Source organism: Oryctolagus cuniculus, chromosome 2 (assembly GCF_051225735.1).
Source record: "Oryctolagus cuniculus isolate XC-2025 breed Fujian yellow rabbit chromosome 2, ASM5122573v1, whole genome shotgun sequence".
NCBI lineage: Eukaryota > Metazoa > Chordata > Mammalia > Lagomorpha > Leporidae > Oryctolagus > Oryctolagus cuniculus.
In genome coordinates this window covers 121078256-121099424 of record NC_142868.1, presented here as the reverse complement: position 1 = coordinate 121099424, position 21169 = coordinate 121078256, and the positions used below count along the sequence as shown (strand labels likewise).

At 50.2% G+C, this 21169-nt stretch overlaps 1 protein-coding gene across 2 annotated transcripts; it reads right to left on the bottom strand.

The window, feature by feature from the left end:
• Positions 1-378: 378 nt before the first annotated feature.
• On the bottom strand, positions 379-10237 carry LOC103347785 (uncharacterized). Of its 2 annotated transcripts, none has more exons than XM_008254702.4 (2): positions 10164-10237; positions 379-1674 (listed from the first exon to the last, which is right to left on the bottom strand). In XM_008254702.4, the coding sequence occupies exon 2, from the start codon at positions 1584-1586 to the stop codon at positions 729-731; it is 858 nt and encodes a 285-aa protein (XP_008252924.2). In that variant the 5' UTR covers positions 1587-1674; positions 10164-10237; the 3' UTR covers positions 379-728. The 2 variants fall into 2 exon arrangements, with proteins under 2 accessions (XP_008252924.2, XP_089182265.1); XM_089326139.1 differs by lacking the exon at positions 10164-10237 and adding an exon at positions 8569-8855.
• Between the last annotated feature and the right edge of the window lie 10932 nt (positions 10238-21169).

Sequence of the window (21169 nt, the reverse complement as noted above, 5' to 3'; positions counted from 1 at the left end):
ATCTCCTACTGCTTTCCCAGGGCATAGCTGGATGGGAAGTGGAGCAGCCAGGACTAGAACCGGCGCCTATATGGGATGCCGGTTCTCATGGTGAGTCCAGAGCCCTCTAGTGGCAGACACCAATTTACAAAGCGACTGGCAAACCGGGGACAAGTCTCAGTTTCACAAGCGAGCAAGAAGCTGCTGGCAGCCAAGAGGTACAGAAGTAGTCACATACGGTGATGCACAGAACGGATTTTCCAATATGTCGACTCCCTTTAAAATATTTATTTATCAAAAAAGAATCGCGTGGTACGAAATCCAAAATAGAAGGAAATACACTTAAGAGAAGTTAACTCTCCCCTCCCCCTCCCCCCCCAACCCGCCCCAGGCTCCCCCATCCCCTCGGCTCCTGTCCTCACAGCTCTCAGCGTGCAGTGTCTCTGGAGCCGGGCTACGCGTCTATACGGCGCTTATCTGAAACGTGCTGTTGGACGCCAACGTCGAGTGCTTTGGCAGTTATGTCTACGGAATTTTGCTGCAGAAAGGCCCCTGGCTGCCGTGTTTTGCTGCGACGTCCACGTCTGAGGCAATTTTCCTACATTTTCTTCTCACGCGTCTGCACGCTCGTGGTTTTCATCCGTGTGCGGGTCCGCCAGCTGGGTTCTGTACCAGAACGGAACGCGAGGCAGGGACTGCGCGTTCTTCGCGGCGGATCCCTGTCCCCCACCCCGCCCGGGGCTGCGGCCTCAGCAGCCCCCGCCGAGGATGGCTTCGTCCCACAGGTCCCGCTCCTCAGAGCCGGCGTTCCCCGGCGCCCGCTTCTCCCGGCCGCGCCGCCGCTCCGCCCTGGCGGCCGCCCGTGTGTGGCGCTCGCGCTCTCGGCGTTGGCGGCCGCGCGGCTCGGCCTTCCTCCGCCCCAGGCCTGCGTTCTCCTTGTGGGATTCTGCCGCCGCCTGGCGCTTCCTCTTGGCTTCAGCTCGCGCCTCCTGGGCGGCGGCTTCTCCTTGGGCCTCCTCCCGGGCCCTTGGGCCTCCTGCACGGTGGCCGCGGCTCTCCGGGCCCGGGCGTCCGGAGCCCTCCGCGCCTCGTGCTCCTGCTCCGGCGGCGCGGCCCGCGGGCTCCTCCTGCCCACGTGGGCTCGGCAGCCAGGTGCTTTGGAAGGACCGCAGGCGTCTCTGCTCAGAGCCGTTGAGGAATCCCAGTCTTTGTCTGGGGTGACCAGTGTCAGGCCAGGCGGGAACCTGACCCTCTGTGGGCCTCAGCCTTTCGTGGGGAGCTGGGAACCTGGGGGGACCCCAGGGGAAGAGGCCCGGGGGCGCAGAGCCGTTTAGGAATCCCAGTCTTTGTCTGGGGTGACCAGTGTCAGGCCAGGCGGGAACCTGACCCTCTGTGGGCCTCAGACTTTCGTGGGGAGCTGGGAACCTGGGCGGACCCCAGGGGAAGAGGCCCGGGGGCGCGGCGCCCATGCGGCCTCTTTCTTGGGGAGCCGAGTCCTCTGTCACCTTTCTGAAGCAGATCTTTGGTTGTAAGCCTCTGGCTTTCTGCTTTCTAATATAAGCCTCAAGTTCGTGTTGGAAAGAGTCGTAGGTCTCGGGATCTTCCATGATCTTGTCTGTGCATGAAGCTGCCCTGGGGAAAGTGGGAGGGAACCTCCTGTCGAATGTGTTGTTTCGTATGGATGTTTTCTTTGTCCTAAGAAAAGATCAGAATGAAATTTTTAGGAGACGTTAAATAATGCCATATACTGGAAATACGATGTATTTCCATCGTATTTGATGTACACTGAGAATTGAGAAATATAATGGAATAACAAAAATGGGTCTTTTTAAAAAAAGATTTATTTATTTATTTGAAAGAGTTACAGAGAGAGAGAGAGAGGTCTTCCATCCGTTGGTTCACTCCCCAATTGGCTGCAACAGCCAGAGCTGTGCCAATCCGAAGCCAGGAGCCAGAAGCTTCTTCCGAGTCTCCCACGTGGGGCAGGGGCCCAAGAACTTGGGCCATCTTCTACTGCTTTCCCAGGCCATAGCAGAGAGCTGGATTGGAATTGGAGCAGCCGGGTCTTGAACCAGCGCCCATATGGGATGCCAGCGCTTCAGGCCAGGGCATTAACTCACTGCGCCACAGCACCGGCCCCCCAAAATGTGTCTTAAAACTCTGTGTTGGGAAGCATTGTGGTGTAGTGGGTTAAGCCACTGCCTGCAATGCTGGCATCCCACATGCATGCCAGTTCCAGTCCCGGCTGCTCCACTTCTGATCCAGGTCCTTGCTAATGTGCCTGGGAAAGCAGCAGAAGATGGCCCAAGTGCTTGGGCCCCTGAAACTCTCATGGGAGACCTGGATGCAATTTCAGGCTCCTGGCTTCCACCTGGCCCAGCCCTGGGTATGTTGGCCATTTGGGAAGTGAACCAGCAGATGGAAGATCTCTCTCTCTGTCTTTGCGTTTCTGTCTGTAACTATAACTTTCAGATAAATAAATAAATAAATCTGGGGCCGGCGCTGTTAAAGCCCTGGCCTGAAATGCCGATATCCCATACGGGCGCCGGGTTCTAGTCCTGGCTGCTCCTCTTCTGATCCAGCTCTGTGCTATGGCCTGGGGAAGCCCAGGCCCAAATCCTTGGGCCCCTGCACCCACATGGAGACCTGGAAAAAGCTCCTGGCTCCTGGCTTCAGACTGGCACAGCTCCAGCCGTTGTGGCCATCTGGGGAGTGAACTAGCAGATGGAAGACCTCTTTCTCTGTCTCTACCTCTCTGTAACTCTGTCTTTCAAATAAATAATATAAATCTTTAAAATAAATAAATAAATCTTTAATAAAAAATGGAATTGTGTCAATTGGAGGATCTATAAATATATAACATAAATTTACATAAAAATTTATCAGTAGTTACCCTAGGTTTAGAAATGATGGGTTATTTTAGCCTTACCTGTGTAATTAAGAAAATCAAGTCACTTAACGAAAACAGACTATCAAGCAGTGTTCTCTAAAAACAGAACTGGCTAGCTCCATGCTTATATGCCCAGAAAGGAAGAATAGATCATAAACATAATCCCAGGTCAACACACACACATTCTACGGCCACTCATTCACACACTCCCTTTCTATCTTGTGTCATAGCTGGGGTGTGTCACACAAAATGTACAGGAGACCACAGGTTTGGACTGAGCTCCTGCACTAGACCCAACAGGTCAAACCAAAATGGAGTTAGCAGGCTGAAGTCGATGCCACCAAGCAGCAACTAAGGCCTTTATCAGGAGACAGATACCTAGACTCCCAGACAGGCTGGTGTTAGCTGGCATGATGAGGCAGCCCCCTGGGCTCCCATCTTTGCAAGGACGGCCTCTCCGGAGCAACCGATCTCTTTGTGCTCTGTGTCTGCTTTCCCCAGCGCTTCTCTGTGAAACCACCGCCCCTACTCAGTTCAGTGCAACACTCACTGTTTACCGAATGAGGGGTTGTCCAATTCCAGAAGCACAAATAAAAGCCAATCAAGATCTGTAAGCTGGTTTTCAATAATTTTTGTCATTTGACAGGTGAATGACCTGAGGGACACATTGTTTGCTGTGTTAAAATCTGAAACTATCAATCTTGTCTCACGAATGAGAAATCTGAGTCACAGAGGGTAAGTAGCTTGCTTGAGGTCATGGCCAAAAAGTGGAGGAAGCAGGATCTGAACCCAGGCAAAGAGGGTCCAGAGGCTGCTTGCCTGGCCACAGTCCCTAGCTCAGAATGCTTTCCACCTCTGCTGTGGGTACCAGCCTTACAGCTATGGCCAGCAGCAGAGGAGTGATGACAAACACAGGGTGTGGGACAGTGTTGGGCACACAGCTACTGTCCGTGTTAGCTGTTCACAATCGCATTATTAGGATGCCCAGGGAGGCCACAGACATTAACTGTGTTGCTGGTGGTCTGTTCTGAGGATGTACCTCCATCTTACTTGAATGTTTTGTTTTCCCGTGTAGTCAAATAATTATGTTTGTGCTAAAAACAGAATGAAAAGATCACAGCAGCAATAAACACCATAAAACCAAATTCTCCCTACTGCCACTTTCCGGGGCTAACTGGATTACTCTAGACTAAACTAGAGTCCACCCCTTGTGAAGTCAGATTGGTATCATGGCTCACAACTCAGACTTTTTTTTTCTTCCCAAACAACTTGCATCCCTTAACAACGTTTTGATCAACAACAGACTGCATAGAGTGGTCCCATAAGGTTACATCACTTGGTGAGGTCACAGACATCTTGGCTTGGGTGAGTGCACTCTGTTGTGTTTGCATAACGGTGAAATCACCTAAGATTTATCAGAACAGGTCCCTGTTAAGTGATGCATGAGTGTGTTTAGATTTGTTTTCTATTTCAGTGCATAACGGATAGACCTCATTTTTAAGAGGGCTGCTTGGTGTGCTGGAGCAGCTATGGGCCACGATTCTTTGTTTAACTTGCAGATTTAGGTTCTTGCTAGCTTTTAGCTCTGGCTAACAAAGCAGCAGTGTTTTGCATGCACAATGTCAGCTGTAGAGAGGGGCTGAGGGACAGGGCCCTCATTCTTAGGAAGATCTTGATCCCAAAATATGAGGGTCCTTCTAAAAGTTTGTGGAAATCTGAGTTAATTAAAAGATGTTTATTTTGGTGCAAAAATATTTTTTAAAACAACCATACATGGGTGGTAGATTTTAACTTAAAAAAAAAATTGAGCAACACAGAGAGACAGACAAAGAGAAGTATCTTCCATCTGCTACTTCACTCTCCAAAAGACTACAACAACTGGGGATGGGCCAGGCCAAAGCCAGGAGCCCAGAACTCAGGGTCTCCCACATAGATGGCAGGAACCCAAACACTTGGGCCATCACCTACTGCCTCTCAGGGTGGCCATTAGCAGGAAGCTGGAGTCAGAAGCAGAGCAGGGACTCAAACCCAGGCACTCAGACAGGGGATGCGAGTGTCCCAAATGACACCTTAACCACAACATTTAGTCCAAGGGAACTCATTATGAAAAAGATACACGTGGGATTCAATTTTTTTGTTTTACACCAAAATGAATTTCTCTTTTAGTCCCATTTTCCATGATCTTACTTTTCTTTGTGATTTGAGATACAGAGAGAGTGCTTCACTCCCTAAATGCATGCATTAGCCAGAGCCAGATGGGGCAGGAGATGGGATCCAGGAACTCAATCCAGGTCTCCCATGTGGGTGGCAGGAACCAAATTACTTGGGCCATCCCTGCTGCCTCCTAGGGCCTATAGTAGCCAGAAGCTGGAATCAGGGGCCAGAGTTGGATATCAAGCACAGGTACTCTGATGTGGCATGTGGGCATTTTGACAGCTAGACTAAAGCCCACCCCTCAACAAAACAAACTTTTTGAAGCATCCCCATAGCATCTAGAGTGACCCTGAAGTTGCCAGAAGAGGGGTATAGTTCTTCTGTAAAGGGTTGTAAGTTATTGCAAATTGGCCAGGTGAAATGGGATTTTAGAGTTACCTTGAGTCATTTCTTCATTATGGAAGGAGAAGGAAGCATGAAAAATTGGATTGCAAAGGGTCTTGTAAGTATGGGATAGTGGCTGGGGTGCCCAGTCTAAAAGAGGGCACATAGAAATGGTGGTCACCCCTGGCAGGACTCTCCTAGAGGGCATAGGTGTGGCGACTTCAGGGCCACAATCCTGGCCGGAGCAACTGGGAAGGTGTGCATTTGGAGCCAGGCTGGTCACTTGCTCACGTGTTGACTTGTGTAATGGTCTTACTTTCGTAGAGTCTCAATGCCCTCGTGTGTAGTGTAGTCTATGGTGTGAGGTTTGACTCGGTAGGATATGGTTTTCTCTATCCAGGACATCACACATTCTCACCGAGCGTGTATTCTCAGCTAGGTGCTATGTGCTTGGCATTGGGCACATAGGCCAACTGAACACCTGTTCCTCGCCCTGGGGGAGCTTACTTGTCTGACGACCAGACAATAAACAACTTCACACCCCAAACAGGCAGGAGCACCTTGAGCAGTGTTGGAAAGGAGAGAGGAGGGGTCTGGGCTGTCTTACTGGGATGCGGTGAAGGAAGGGGACGTTGGGCAGAGTGGCTACACCTGCTTCTCTCGCTCCTCACCACTGACCCTGCCTGACTCAAACACTGGCAGAAAGTGTGTGTTGCACCATGAGCTCCACCAGGCCTGACCTACCGCCCCTCCTCCACATGCCCAGTCTGCCCTTTGCCTTCTGCCCTGCGCTGCGCATCATCCCTTGGTGGTGTTCCTTCATCCATTTTGACCCTTGGCCTGCCCTGGAGCCATTCTCCAGGAAACAGCCAGAGGAATCCTTTCAAAATCCATCTAATTGTGTCTCTTCCAGTCAAACACTTGCAGGTTTCCCCTTGGTTTAAGTTACACCCTTAATAAAGCTCCAGGCCACCACCTCGAGCCTCTGTCCACCACTCAGGCTCTGTGAGCCACCCTACAACTGCTGCCCTCTGTCTTTCTCAGCCTTTCTGGGATCCAGGCTCAGGCCATCCTCCATATTCCTAGCCCTGGCCCTTGCCTAGTCACCTTCTGCCCTTTCTACACATCTGCCAGGTTGTCATTCCCCAGCAGGCCCCTGGCAGCCCGGTTTCATGCCAGCCTGGCTTTGTTTTCTCAGCTGGGATGTTCTATCTTAGCTCGGGGCTGCTGCTGTGGCACAGTAGGTTAGGCCTCTGCCTGTGGTGCCAGCATTCCATATAGGCACCGGTTTGAGTCCCAGCTACTTCACTTCCAATCCAGCTCTCTGCTATGGCCTGGGAAAGCAGTGGAAGATGGCCCAAGTCCTTGGGCCCCTGCATCTGCATGGGAGACCCGGAAGAAGCTCCTAGCTCCTGGCTTCACATTGGCACAGCTCCAGCCATTGCAGCCCACTGGGGAGTGAATCAGTAGATGGAAGATCTTTCTCTCTGTCTCTCCCTCTCTCTGTAACTTGGCCTCTCAAATAAATAAATTAAAAAAAAAAAAAAAAAAGAGGGGCCTGGCGCCATGGCTCACTTGGTTAATCCTCCGCTTGTGGCGCCGGCATCCCTCATGGGCGCTGGATTCTAGTCCCGGCTGTTCCTCTTCCAGTCCAGCTCTCTGCTGTGGCCCGGGAGGGCAGTGGGGGATGGCCCAAGTGCTTGGGCCCCTGCACCCGCATGGGAGACCAGGAAGAAGCACCTGGCTCCTGGCTTCGGATCGACACAGCGCCAGCCTTGGTGGCCATTTTGGGGGGTGAACCAATGGAAGGAAGACCTTTCTCTCTGTCTCTCTCTCTCTCTCACTGTCTTTAACTCTACCTGTCAAATGAAAAAAAAGAAAAAAGAAAAAAAAAGGCTCTACTATAGAGTAGAAAGCAAAATTGGCAAATAAATCAATCAATAAATTTTTAAGAGTCCGGTCAGACCAAGGTCTCTTAGATGTTTCCTTCCACTTAGAGCTCTTCCCAGACAAGGAGCCTGTAACCCACTGTCTGCCCACAAGGGGAGCTCGCTCTCCCTGCAGGCTCCCAGCTCCATGCATGCCCATCCTGCCTTCCACTGCTGGGACCACAGGCCTAGGAGACCCCAGCTCGCCTCACACCTCACGAGCAGCACCATCAGCTGGCCCTGCTAGCTCTGCTCCCACGATGCATCAGGAGCAGATGCATACAACTGCGGCTCTTCTCTCCACTGAACCAGGCTATCACATCCACACTGGATCAGCACCAGCACCTCCTAACTGGTCTCCAACCTCCTGCTTGCCGACTGCCTCCAAGCCAGCAGCTGGGAGAATCCTTTTGATGTAATGTAATCCTGGCCAGTGTCACTGCGGGCACAAACCATCTGGAGTTTCCTCCCTCCCTTGCTGAGAAGAATTTCTTGCCCAGACCCCACACTGCCGGTTCCTCACTGAGAGCCTTCCCTTTGCTCCGCTCACTCCCCCAGCCACACTGGCCTCCCAGCTGGAAGGTTCCACGCGACACAGCAGCCCCACGGCCTTTGTACCAAGTCCCCTGGTGACCCTTCATCCACACCCAGACTCCTTGCCCCTGGCCCAGGCTGGAATGCCGCCTTCTCAGAGCTTAGCCCCCTGCTCCAGGTGTAACACTGCTGCCTGCTCCCCACTCGATTTCCCCATCACCTAACACAGGGCCTCCCAACACGTGTTGCCAAAATGCTGACTCAGGCTCTGCATTTCTTCCAAGCTCCCTGGTGATGCGGACGCTGCTCACACCCATTCCACACCGTGCGTGGCAAGGGGCTGCCAAGCTACGCAAGCTTTGACTTTGGTCTACTTCCTGTCTTAGCACACTTGTCGACATGTTCCTCACAAGCAGAGGTGCTTCCTCACCCTGTCTGATCGTGCCTGACAAAGAGCAGAGGCCGAACTACCATTCACTGTTGAATCAATGAGTGACGCAAGGCCCTGACCTTGCTTCAGAAGTTCGGGGCCCACCTCCCATCCCAGGGGTGCTACCTGCCTCACTTGAGGTCACGGATGCCTCCTGCTTGTACCTCAGCCGTCTGCCTTACCAACTAGCACGCCACACGCCACACGCCACACGCCACGCCCCACCACACATTAGAGGGAAAGGGAAACAGGCTTGGTTTCCTTCTTACCTGAAGTCACCGTGCGTTACTTTACTCAGAGGAAATTCCATCAACAGATAGAAAACCCTCACTTCCTTAAGCCTACAAGCCTTTGGGTTCTGCAGTTGTGTAAGAAGTCCCAGGACACTCCAGGGTGGAGGTCCACCGGGGGGAAGCCTCAGAGAGAAGCCCCAGCACAGGGTGAGAGTTTGCTCCAAAATTCCCAGCTTCCCCGCCTTCTCAGTTGCTCACACTTCTGGCCACGCCCCTGGGCAGCAGGGAAGCCACACCCTTTCCTTTGTGTCTGGCTTCTAGGTCTCAGGAGGCCTTCTCATCCCATAGCTCCTGGCTTTCCTGAGAAACATATCCCATCATACGCCCTAATCTGATTTAGGAACACCCAAGTTTAGCCTTGGAATCCAATCAGCCTATAACCTAACTCACATTATGAAATCCTGTTTGAAGAGTTTACCTCAAAAAAATTTTTTTTCACAAAACATCCACTTAAAACATTGACATATAGTAATTGTACATATTAATGGGGTACAGTGTGACATTTCAATACTTGTACACAGGGGCAGAACAGCACTTTTAATGCCACTTGGGATGCCTGCGTGCCATGTTATAGTAGCTGGGTTTGATTCCTGGCTCCACTTACAATTGCAGTGTCCTGTTAATGTGCACCTTGGGAGGCAGCGGGTGATGGCTGGAGTATTTGGAGATCTGGATTGAGTTCCTGGCTTCTGGCTTCAGCGTGGCCCCCATCCCTGCTGTTGCTGGTGTTAGGTGAGTGAAGCAATGGATAAGAGGTCTCTCTGTCCCTATCTTTCTGCCTTTCAAATAAATTAAAGGCAGGCATCCCAAGTGTCTTCCCATCCCCCCCCCCTTTTTTAAAAATATTTTATTTATTTATTTGAAAGGTAAAGTTACAGAGAGGCAAAGAGAGAGAGAGAGAGAGAGAGAGAGAGAGACAGAGAGAGAGAGAGAGAGAGATCTTCCATTCTCTGGTTCACTCTCCACATGGCTGCAGTGGTGGGAGCTGCGCTGATCCAAAGCCAGGAGCCAGGAGCTTCTTCTGGGTCTCCCACATGCATGCAGGGTCCAAGGATTTGGGCCATTTTCCACTGCTTTTCCAAGCCATAGTAGAGAGCTGGATCAGAAGTGGAGCAGGGGCCAGCACCATGGCTCACTTGGTTAATCCTCTGCCTGCGGCGCCGGGATCCCATATGAGCACTGGGTTCTAGTCCCAGTTGCTCCTTTTCCAGTCCAGCTCTCTGCTGTGGCCCGGGAAGGCAGTGGAGGATGGCCCAGGTGCTTGGGCCCCTGCACCCGCATGGGAAACCAGGAGGAGGCACCTGGCTCCTGGCTTCGGATTGGCCCAGCGCTGGCCATAGTGGCCATTTGGGTGGGTGAACCAACGGAAGGAAGACTTTCCCTCTGTGTCTCTGTCTAACTCTGCCTGTCAAATAAAAATAAATAAATAAATAAAAAAAGAAGTGGAGCAGCTGGGACTTGAACCAGTGGGATGCCAGCACTGCAGGCAGTGGCTTTACACACTATGCCACAGCGCCGGCCCCCACATCCCCTTTTGATGGCATTGCCAAGGTATCCAGGTTTAAACTTACCAGGAAGGGATATTCTTGTTGCTGTGGTAGGACAAGCCCTGTCCCACCCAAATTCCTTAAGGCTCTTCCAGCCCTGAAATAGACCATGGTGTCAGATATTTACAAGCCAAAAAGGTCATTTTCTCACCTTATGCTTTCTTTTTAATTTTTTAAAATTTTAAACTTATTTTAAATATATATGTATATATTTATTTAAAAAGCAGAGTTACAGAGAGAGAGGGAGAGACAGAGAGAGAGAGAGAGAGAGAGAGAGAGAGAGAGAAAGAGAGAGAGAGAGAGAGATCTTCCATCTGCTGGTTCACTCCCCAAATGGCCACAACGTCCAGCAATGGGCCAAGGTGATGCCAGGAGCCAGGAGCTTCATCTGGGTCTCCTAGTAGGTGGCCCTCTTCCATCTGGGCCATCTTCCACTGCTTTCCACTGTGCATTAGCAGGGAGCTGGATCAGAAGTGGAGCAGCCTGGACTAAAACCAGCACCCATAAGGGATCCCTGTCACAGGTGGTGGCTTAACCCACTACACCACAATGTCAGTTCCAATACTTTCTTTCCTTGGCTTTCTCTGATTCTCTAAGATGCCCCTGTGTCCACAGATTCGCTCTCTTTCCTGGAAGTTAAAGTTCAAATAACCTAGGTCTATTTCATCCGCATACGGAAACAAGTACTGCATACTTCCCGATTCCACACCTCTTGTGGGGGCTCCTTGCCCTGGTTTTTTTATTAGCGAATTATTTATTTATTTATTTCACAGATAGAGTTAGATAGTGAGAGAGACAGAGAGAAAGGTCTTCCTTCCGTTGGTTCACACCCCCCCCTCCAAATGGCCGCTACGGCCGGCGCTGTGCCGATCCGAAGCCAGGAGCCAGGTGCTTCTTCCTGGTCTCCCATGTGGGTGCAGGGGCCCAAGCACCTGGGCCATCCCCCACTGCCCTCCGGGGCCACAGCAGAGAGCTGGACTAGAAGAGGTGCAACTGGGGCTAGAATCCGGCACCCATATGGGATGCCGTCGCTGCAGGCGGAGGATTAACCCAGTGAGCCACAGCGCCAGCCCCTTGCCCTGGTTTTTAACAGGTGATGTGAAACTGCTGTGCACGGCTTCTGCTGGAAAGGAATTTCACACTCAGATTTTCTTTCCTTAACTGACAACTCCCTTTCCCTGTCTCCTTCCATCTTGTTATAACATACCCAAGGATGACACACTCCCACCTCTGTAAACAGTGGAAGCTGCAAAAGCACCGCACCTTTAGCAGTGACTGTGTCTTTGAACCCTTGAGAGTGAACATGTTTTTGTCAATAGAACTATATTTTACCTATAGAAAGATCAGTGGGCTCTGGGGGACTCCTGTTTTAAAAATTTTTTGAAAATTGTTTATTTATTTGAAAGGCAGAGTGAGAGAGAAAAAAAGAGGAGAGATTATGCCAGTGGTTTTCTCCCCAAATGACCACAACAGCCAGGGCTGGGCCAGGCTGGAGGCAGGAGGCTGGGACTCCATCTGGGTTTCCCACGTGGGTGCAAGAGTCCAAGAACCAGGGCTGTCCTCTGCTGTGGTTGGTGGTGCTGCTCGCGTCTCACCGCAAATTGTAGCGTAGTGAAGCTGGAGTCCTGTCGGCTTTCTTTCTTTCTTTCTTTTTTCTTTCTTTTTTTTTTTTTTTTTTTTGACAGGCAAAGTGGGCAGTGAGAGAGAGAGACAGAAAAAGGTTTTCCTTTGCCGTTGGTTCACCCTCCAATGGCCGCCACAGCTGGCGCGCTGTGGCCGGCGCACTGCGCTGATCCGATGGCAGGAGCCAAGTGCTTCCTCCTGGTCTCCCATGGGGTGCAGGGCCCAAGCACCTGGGCCATCCTCCACTGCACTCCCTGGCCACAGCAGAGAGCTGGTCTGGAAGAGGGGCAACCAGGACAGAATCCGGCACCCCGACCGGGACTAGAACCCAGTGTGCCAGCACCGCAAGGCGGAGGATTACCCTATTGAGCCGCGGCGCCGGCCCTTGCTTTCTGTTTTTTCAAAAGACTGATTTATTTGAAAGGCAGAATGACGGGCAGGGGAGGTAGATCTTTTTATCAGCTATCTCACGCCCCAAATGCCTACAATAGCCAGGCTGGACCCACGAACATCAGAAAGCCAGGAGCCCTGAACTCCATTTGGATCTCCCATGTAGGGGGCAGAGATGCAAGTACTTGAGTCACCTGCTGCTTCCCAGGCTCATTAGCTGGAAGATGGATCTGAAGAGGAGTAGTCTGGGGCTCAAACCAGATGCTCTGATATGTGGTGGGAGTGTCCCAAGCAGAGGTTTAACCACTTGGGCCACAAGGCTCTCTTTATCAAAAATTTAAAAAAAAATTTTTTTAAAGGAGTGAGCAAGCAAGAGAGTGAGTTCACTCCCATCCACTGGCTCATTCCTCAAATACTGGCAATGGCCGGGGCTAGGCCAGGCAGAAGGCAAGAGCTGGGAACTCAGTCCATGTGGCATGGACTCAACTACCTGAGCTGTCACCCCTGCACTGGCAGGGAGCTGGAGTTAGGGATCTAACCCAGACACTCTCATATGGGGTATAAATTGCTGGGGTAGACACCTGCCCCAGTAAATTATATCTGGTGCTCATGGAAACACTCTGGACAGCTGAACTATGTAGTGTGTACTCTATGACTTTTCTCCACGCTTTACTTTTTTTTTTTTTAAGATTTATTTATTTGAAAGTCAGAGTTACACAAAGAGAGGAGAGGCAGAGAGAGAGAGAGGTCTTCTATCCGCTGGTTCACTCCCCAATTGGCTGCAATGGCAAGAGCTGCACTGATCCGAATCCAGGAGCCAGGAGCTTCTTCCAGGTCTCCCATGTGGGTGCAGAGGCTCAAGGACTTGGGCCATCTTCTACTGGTTCCTTAGGCCATAGCAGAGAGCTGGATTGGAAGTAGACCAGCCTGGTCTCGAACTGTGCCCATATGGGATGCTGGCGCTGCAGGCCAGGGCATTAACCTGCTGAGCCACAGCGCCAGCCCCTTCTCCATGCTTTAAATATCCTTCCAATATAGCCACTAACTTGCTTATCTATTGTGCTCATTATTTCTTCTCTGTCTCTTCCCATTAAAATAGAGCTTCACTTAGGCAGAGATTCAGACTGTTTTCCCAAGGCCCTAAATCATGTCTGGCTCAAATTTGGTACTATAAATATTAACCAGAAAAATAAAATTACTTTTCCCTGACTTTACTACATTTCATTTTCCTTGGAGTTAACAATTGCCTTCTTTTTGCCAGTGCTCAGTTGTCTATGTACTAATCATTGATGTATCCCCCTACGCTTCCCAGGGTCCAGAGTCCCAGGGTCCTAGGGTGTGTCTCTCAGTACATCAGATGTCTATGTTCTCAGTTTCTTTTTTTTTTTTTCTTTTGACAGGCAGAATGGACAGTGAGAGAGAGAGAGAGAGAGAGAGACAGAGACAGAGAGAGAGACAGAGACAGAGAGAGAGAGAGAAAGGTCTTCCTTTACCATTGGTCACCCTCCAATGGCTGCTGCGGCTGGCGCGCTACAGCTGGCGCACTGCGCTGATCCGAAGCCAGGAGCCAGGTGCTTCTCCTGGTCTCCCATGCAGGTGCAGGGCCCAAGGACTTGGGCCATCCTCCACTGCCCTCCTGGGCCATAGCAGAGAGCTGGCCTGGAAGAGGAGCAACTGGGACAGAATCCAGCGCCCCGACCGGGATTAGAGCCCGGTGTGCCGGCGCCGCAGGCAGAGGATTAGCTTATTGAGCTGCAGTGCCGGCCTCAGCTTCTTTTTTAAAGATTTATTTTATTTATTTGAAAGAGTTAGAGAGAGAGAGAGAGAGAGAGAGCGCAATATCTTCCATTTTTCTATTTGCTTGTTCATGCCCCACCAATGGCCAGGGCTGGGCCAAACTGAAGCCAAGAACCTGGAATTTCATCTGGGTCTCCCACGTGGTTGGCAGGGGCCCAAGCACCTGGGCCATCTTCCGCTGTTTTCCCAGGTGCATTAGCAGAGAGCTGGATCAGAAGTGGAGCAGGGGCCGGCGCTGTGGCTCAGCAGGTTAACATCTGGGCCTGAAGCACTGGCATCCCATATGGGTGCTGGTTCGAGACCCGGCTGCTCCTCTTCCAATCCAGCTTTCTGCTATGGGATAGCAGTAGAAGATGGCCCAAGTCCTTGGGCCCCTGCACCTGTGTGGGATACCTGGAGGAAGCTCCTGGCTCCTGGTTTTGGATTGGTGCAGTTCCAGCCATGCGGCCAACTGAGGAGTGAACCATCGGATGGAAGACCTCTCTCTCTCTCTCTCTGCCTTTCCTCTCTCTGTGTAACTCTGACTTTCAAATAAATAAATAAATCTTTAAAAAAAAAAAAAAGTAGAGCAGCCAGGACTCGAACCAGCATCCATGCGGATGCTGGTGTTGCAGGTAGTGGCTTACCCCATTGCACCAGAATGCCACAATGCTGGCTCCTGTTTTCTCAGTTTTATCTTCATGAAGCGTCTGGCAAGCTCCCACGTGGAGCAAGTGTTTGTTTAACTGGTATTTTCATTCACCATTGTCTAGGACATCCTCTTAACATTTTTCTTTTGCTAGTCTTCAGTTTTCTAGATGTCATATCTTCATCCTTCTCTTAAATGCTCATTTTGGAAATATGAAGGGTCTTCAAAAAGTTCATGGAAAACATATTACCAAAAAAAGACCTATGCATGGATTTCCATTTTTTGCACTAAAAATGTATCTTTGGGAAAAATTTCAATTAGCTTTTTATTTAAAATTCATTTATTTGAAAGGCAGAGTGACACACACAGAGAGTCAGAGAGACAGACAGAGACAGAGACAGAAGACAGAGAGACAGAGAAATATCTTCCATCTACTGAATCATTCCCCAAATGGCCAAAGCAGCTGGGGCTGAGCTAGGCGGAAGCCATGATGCTGTAACTCCATGTGGGTCTCCCATGTGGGTGGCAGGGGCCCAAGCGCCTGGAATATCATCTGCTGCTCTCTCAGGTCACTTTAGCAGGGGGCTAACGGCTAGGAAGCTGGATAGGAAGCAGAGCAGCCAGGCCTTGAATGGGCACTCCAATGGGATGCCAGCATCACAGGCCTCAGCTTACCCTGCTGCACCACAAGGGAGGCCCCTCCATTACGGTTTAAAGTATTCTGCTTCATGGCTTCTGTCTTCTTCTTTAGAGGCTCCCAATATCTCTGGATCTCCTTTGCTTATCTTTATTTTCATCATTTTTCTTCAAGTCTTTTGTATTATTCTCATTACATGAGTTGGATTGTCTTCATCATTCTCTTATCTATTCCTTATTTCCCTAATTTTTCTGCCTTTGGTGTATTCTTGTATTTTTTTTCCCCAGGATCAAGTCATAAGACCCTCGTTCCAAAGGCATCTTGCTGCATTCCTGGAAGGAAGGAAAGCTACAACTACAACCCAGGGGCCAGGAAGGATGAATAGACAGGGCTTTTCTTTTTTTAATGATTTATTGATTGATTTGAAAGGCAGAGTTAGAGAGAGACAGAGAGAGGAAAAGAGAGCCTTCCATCTGCTGATTCACTCATGGCCCCAATGGCTGAGACTGGGCTAATCCGAAGCCAGGAACCAGGGGCTTATGGGTCTCCCGTGTGGGTGCAGGTACTCAAGCACTTGGACCATCTTCCTTTGTTTTCCCAGGCACATTCGCAGGGAGCTGGATCGGGAATCGAGCTGCTGGGACTTGAACCAGAGCCTGTATGGGGTGCCGGTGCTGCAGGTGGAGGCGTTACCTGCCACGCCACAACGCCGGCCCCTTGCTTATATTTAGGAAATGATTTGTTTATTTTCTGTTTCTTTTTCCTGTGTTCTCTGAACAGCTACGTTGATGGTCTGATTGTTTGTGTCCTCCTGAAATCTGTAGGTTGAAGTCCTAATTGAGAGGTGGGGGCAGGGGCTGTGGAAGGCAGTTCAACTGCAAGGGTAGGGCCCTCATGATTGGTATTAGTGTCCTTATAAGAGACTGGAGCAGTTGGCGAGCACTTTGCACAACGTCAGGACACAGTGACAGAATATAGGCCTCACATTGGCACATTAGTCCAGGACTTACTTGCCAGCATCCAGAACTGTGCAGAAATGAATTTCTGTTGTTTAGAAGCTACACACTTCAGGATACTCTTGATAGCAGTCTGGGCAGACTCAGGCACCATGTGTGGCTCAAATGTGATTCTCAAAGAATATTTCCGGTAGAAAAATGAAATGTAATTGCTTTTTCTTTACTGCCCTACATCTAAAACTTTATTTACTGATCTGAGAGGTAGAGAGAGTGAACACTAGCTCTCATATGGTGGCTCACTTCTCAAGTACCCAAAATAGCCAGGGCTGGGCTGGGGCTGGAGCCAGGAACTCAATCCAAGTTGCCCATGTGGGTGGCAGGGACCCAACTGCTTGAGCCATTACATGGTTTCTCCCAGGGTTTGTATTGCCAGGAAGCTGGAATTGGGAACTGGGGGCGGAAATCAAACCCAGGCTCTCAGATGTGGGATGCAGGTGTCTTAACCACTAGGCTAAATGCTTGCCTCTGTACTACTTTTTATTTTCCCTGGAATTAATATGCTTGATCATTTAATTTCAGCTCTTATTTTTCTACTTTGTGCTGTTTTTTTTTTTAAAGACTTACTTATTTATTTGAAAGGCAGAGTTACAGAGAGAGAGAGAAAGTTAGAGAGATCTCAATCTGTTGGCTCACTCCCCAAATGGCCAGAACAGCCAGAGCTGGGCCAGCCTGAAGCCAGGAGCCAGGAGCTTCTTCCAGGTCTCTCACATGGTTGGCAGGGGCCTAAATACTTGGGCCATCCTCCTCTGCTTTCCCAGGTACATTAGCAGGGAGCTGGATCATAAGTGGAACAGCTAGGACTTGAACTGGTGCCCATGTGGGATGGCCACATCGCAGGCAGTGGCTTAACCCGTTATGCCACAATGCCAGCCTTGATGCTGTTTTCTTAACACTTTAACTGTTTTCTCACTCTCTTTCAATGCTGTTTGAAGTGTTAGGATAGAGTTTTCATCTTCCTGTGTCTGCATTTTTCTGGTGTCTTCTCCTGAAATATTTTGTAGCTGGGGACAGGCATTGTGGTGCAGAGAGTAAGTCACCACTTGGAACGCTCAGATCCTATACTGCCTAGGTTCAAGTCCTGCCTGTGCTTCCAACCCGGCTTACTGCTAATGTGCAGCCTGGGAGACAGCAGGTGGTAGCTCAGGTACTTGACTCGCTGCTCCTCCCCTTGGGAGATTTGGATGGAGTTCTGAGCTCCTGGTTTCAGCTTGGCCCAGCCCAGGCTATTGTGGACAACTGGGGAGTGATCCAGCAGATGGACAATCTCCATCTCTGTCCTTGTTGCTCTGCCTTTCAAAGAAATGAAAACTTAAAAAAAAAAAAATGGGGGGGGGGGAAATTTAGTTACTTTTAGCTTTTTCTTGTAACTTCACATGTAGCTAGACCACAGTGTCCCCCTTTTTTCCAAAATCCAAATGAATTGTGTTCATTTGGAGGCTCTTTCTGCCGAGAGGGGAACGGACTACGGTGCTTTCCCAGCTTGACGTGAGTCTTCGGGGCCTCTTTGTTATTGTGAAAGCGCAGAACACGGCTGCTTCCCTGCCTCTCAGCGCTAAGCCTGGTTCAGGGAAGCTTTTCGATTGCCTAGAGGTTCTCATGTCTGGCTTGCCAAGGGTACGCTCACCTGCCGGGGACCTCCCCCCGTGCTTTCCCTCACTCTTTGTGTGACCACCCTGCTTCTATGGGTCTCTCCACCTGGATGTTTTCCTTTCAGGGACGGCTTTGTCCTTCAGGAAGGAAATGCTTGTGGATATTTCTGAAATCATTAACTGTTTAGATGACCACAACACGGTTTGATCTCTTGGTGTTTCTGCATGAATTTCTGCATTCACCCACAGCCCAGAACCTGTGATGATTCTTTCAGTTTTGTAGAACTTCTCTGACTTGCTTGCCCAGTTTGGTATGGGGATAAGTGCTGTGCTGGAACAGCGTGGTGGCAGTGAAGATGGAGAGAACTGGATGAAAGCAGAGATAATTTAGTGATATAAGCAGGAGGAATTGCTGGTGGGTCTGATGTAGGAGAGAAAGGTCAGGATGACTTGAGTGACTTTTGGGTTGTACAGTTGAGCTGGAGTTGCTATTTACAGAGATGGAGAAAACAATGCCTGGTGACGAGGGAAGTGAGTACTGGTGCTCCAGGTAGAAATATCTAGGAAAGCAGCTGGGGAGCCTAGAGCTCAGGAGGAAGGTGAAGTCTAGGAATGGAAATGTCACCAGCACACAGGTCAATTTAGAGCCATGGGTGTGGATGATTCACTTCGGACATGAGATTAGAAATGAGTGGACCCTGATGCATTTGGAGATAGTTGAGGCAGGGATATCCAAAGAATGCAGCACTGTGGAAGCCAACAGAGGATGAGAGATTGGCCAGTCAGATGGAAGCTCTTGCAAGACTGACTTGAAATAAACAAAAACTGTCCATTGGATTTGTCAACACGCAGATCATTGGAGCCCTTGACAAGAACCCTGTCAGATAGGGACAATCCAGGTTAAAACAGATCCAACTGTGAGAGGGCTCAGATCCTGTAGAAAGAGAAAACTGGAACTTGCTTAAAGTCTTTAGTGGTTTCTTAGTCCCAAGGGCAAAACCAAGTTCTTCAACATGGTGTTGCGTGACTTCCTTTCTTTCCAGCCTCAACTCCAATGACTGCTTCTATAGTCACCCAGGGAGTTTCAGTCTGCTGAACATGCACCTGTTTTCTTGCTTATAGACCTTGGCATATGGTGGTACCTCTGTGAGAAACATGTGTTCCCTGCCTTCTTTACTTACAAGTGGGAACTGATTCTTGGTGGGTGTCTGCTTAGATGTCTCTTGCTTTGTGGTCTTATCCCAAGGCCTACTCCTACCCCAACAAATGATGTGCTCCTGCTCCCCTCAATTATCATTCCCAATGGCTGCTGTAGCTCTTCATACCTGGGACTGCTTACCCTGCAGCTGCTTTGGCTTCCTCTTTGGTCTTCAAGCTGTCTGAGGAAAAGAGCTCAGGTTCTGTTTGTCTCAGGTTCCTTCCTGGCACACTGCACACACATGGCCTCTCCCATCCAAGTACTAACCAGGCCCGACCCTGCTTAGCTTCCGAGATCAGACGAGATCGGGCGCGTTTTTTTTTTTTTTTTTTTTTTTTTGACAGGCAGAGTGGACAGTGAGACAGAGAGACAGAGAGAAAGGTCTTCCTTTGCCGTTGGTTCACCCTCCAATGGCCGCCGCGGCCAGCGCGCTGCGGCCGGCTCACGGCGCTGATCCGATGGCAGGAGCCAGGAGCCAGGTGCTTTTCCTGGTCTCCCATGGGGTGCAGGGCCCAAGCACCTGGGCCATCCTCCACTGCACTCCCTGGCCACAGCAGAGAGCTGGACACATGGCCTTTCAATTCTAGTTCATATAACAGTCAATTCTGGGGCCTATGCTGTGGCGTAGCGGGTAAAGCCACCGCCTGCAGTGCCGGCATCCCACATGGGTGTTGATTCGAGTCCTGGCTGCTCCACTTCCGATCCAGCTCTCTGCTATGGCCTGGGAAAGCAGCAGAAGAGGGCCCAAGTCCTTGGGCCCCTGCACCTGTGTGGGAGACCCGGAGGAAGCTCCTGGCTTCAGACTGGCACAACTCTGGCCGTTGTGGCTAACTGGGGAGTGAACCAGCAGATTGAAGACCTCTCTCTGCCTCTCCATGTGGCTCTTTCATATAAATATTTAAAAAAAGGTCAATTCTACTTTTTCCCACACCTAATTTTTGACAATTATTTCCCAAATTTAGCTAGAATTTCCCTCTCTATACCTTCTACTCATTTTAGGTTCTGCCCTCTTAAAAGTACTCTCTGAAGGTGCCTCGAGGCAGCAAAGGCAAACAAAGAAGTACCCCAGGAGGGCTCAGCTTCACCAGATTATACTTTAATCAGTTTGTGTATTGGAGGGGGATGGACAACAGGGTCATTTGCATTTACAAGTTTCTGTTTTGAAATTTCTGAAGGGGCCTGCAGCGCAGCGCGGTGGCACACTAGGTTAATCTTCAGCTTGTGGCGCCGGCAACCCATATGGGTGCCATTTCAAGTCCTGGCTGCCCCTCTTCCAATCCAGCTCTCTGCTGAGGCCTGGGAAGGCAATGGAGGATGGCCCAAGTGCTGCACCCGCATGGGAGACCAGGAAGAAGCACCTGGCTCCTGACTTCGATCGGTGCAGCTCTAGCTATTGCAGCCATTTAGGGAGTGAACCAACAAAAGGAAGACCTTTCTCTCTGTCTCTCCCTCTTACTGTAACTCTACCTCTCAAATAAATAAAATCTTTAAAAAAAAAAAAGAAATTTTTGAAAACTACCAGGAGTGGGGAACTTTTATCTGCCAAGGGCCATTTGGATATTTGTAACATCATTTGCAGGCCACACAAAACTACAAACTTAAAAATTAAGCTTCTATTGGCTGGCGCCGTGGCTCGCTTGGCTAATCCTCTGCCTGCAGTGCTGGCATCCCGGGTTCTAGTCCCAATTGGGGCGCCAGATTCTGTCCCGGTTGCTCCTCTTTCAGTCCAGCTCTCTGCTGTGGCCCGGGAAGGCAGTGGAGGATAGCCCAAGTGCTTGGGCCCTGCTCCCGCACGGGAGACCAGGAGGAAGCACCTGGCTCCTGGCTTTGGATTGGCGCAGTGCGCCAGCTGTAGCGGCCACTGTGGGGTAAACCAATGGAAAAGGAAGACCTCTCTGTCTCTAACTCTGTCAAAAAAAAAAAAAAAAAAAAAAAAAGGCTGCTATAGATAATTATTCAGTTTTGAATCCTGCTTGTGGTTGTCTTGGCAGGGCCAGACCAAATTATTTTGTGGGCCAGAAGCAAGGAGCTTCTCTGGGTCTCCCTTGTAGATGCAGGGTCCCAAGCACTTGAACCATCTTCCACTGCTTTCCGAGGTGCATTAGCAGGGAGCTGGATCAGAAATAGAGCAGATGGATCTTGAACTGGTGCC

Excerpts from the sequence above, each read along its gene's own strand:
- LOC103347785 (XM_089326139.1), bottom strand. The coding sequence starts at position 8,609 with ATGGAATTTCCTCTGAGTAAAGTAACGCACGGTGACTTCAG. Across the intron at positions 1,675-8,568 it reads GTAACGCACGGTGACTTCAG|GACAAAGAAAACATCCATAC; the intron begins GTAAGAAGGAAA and ends ATCTTTTCTTAG.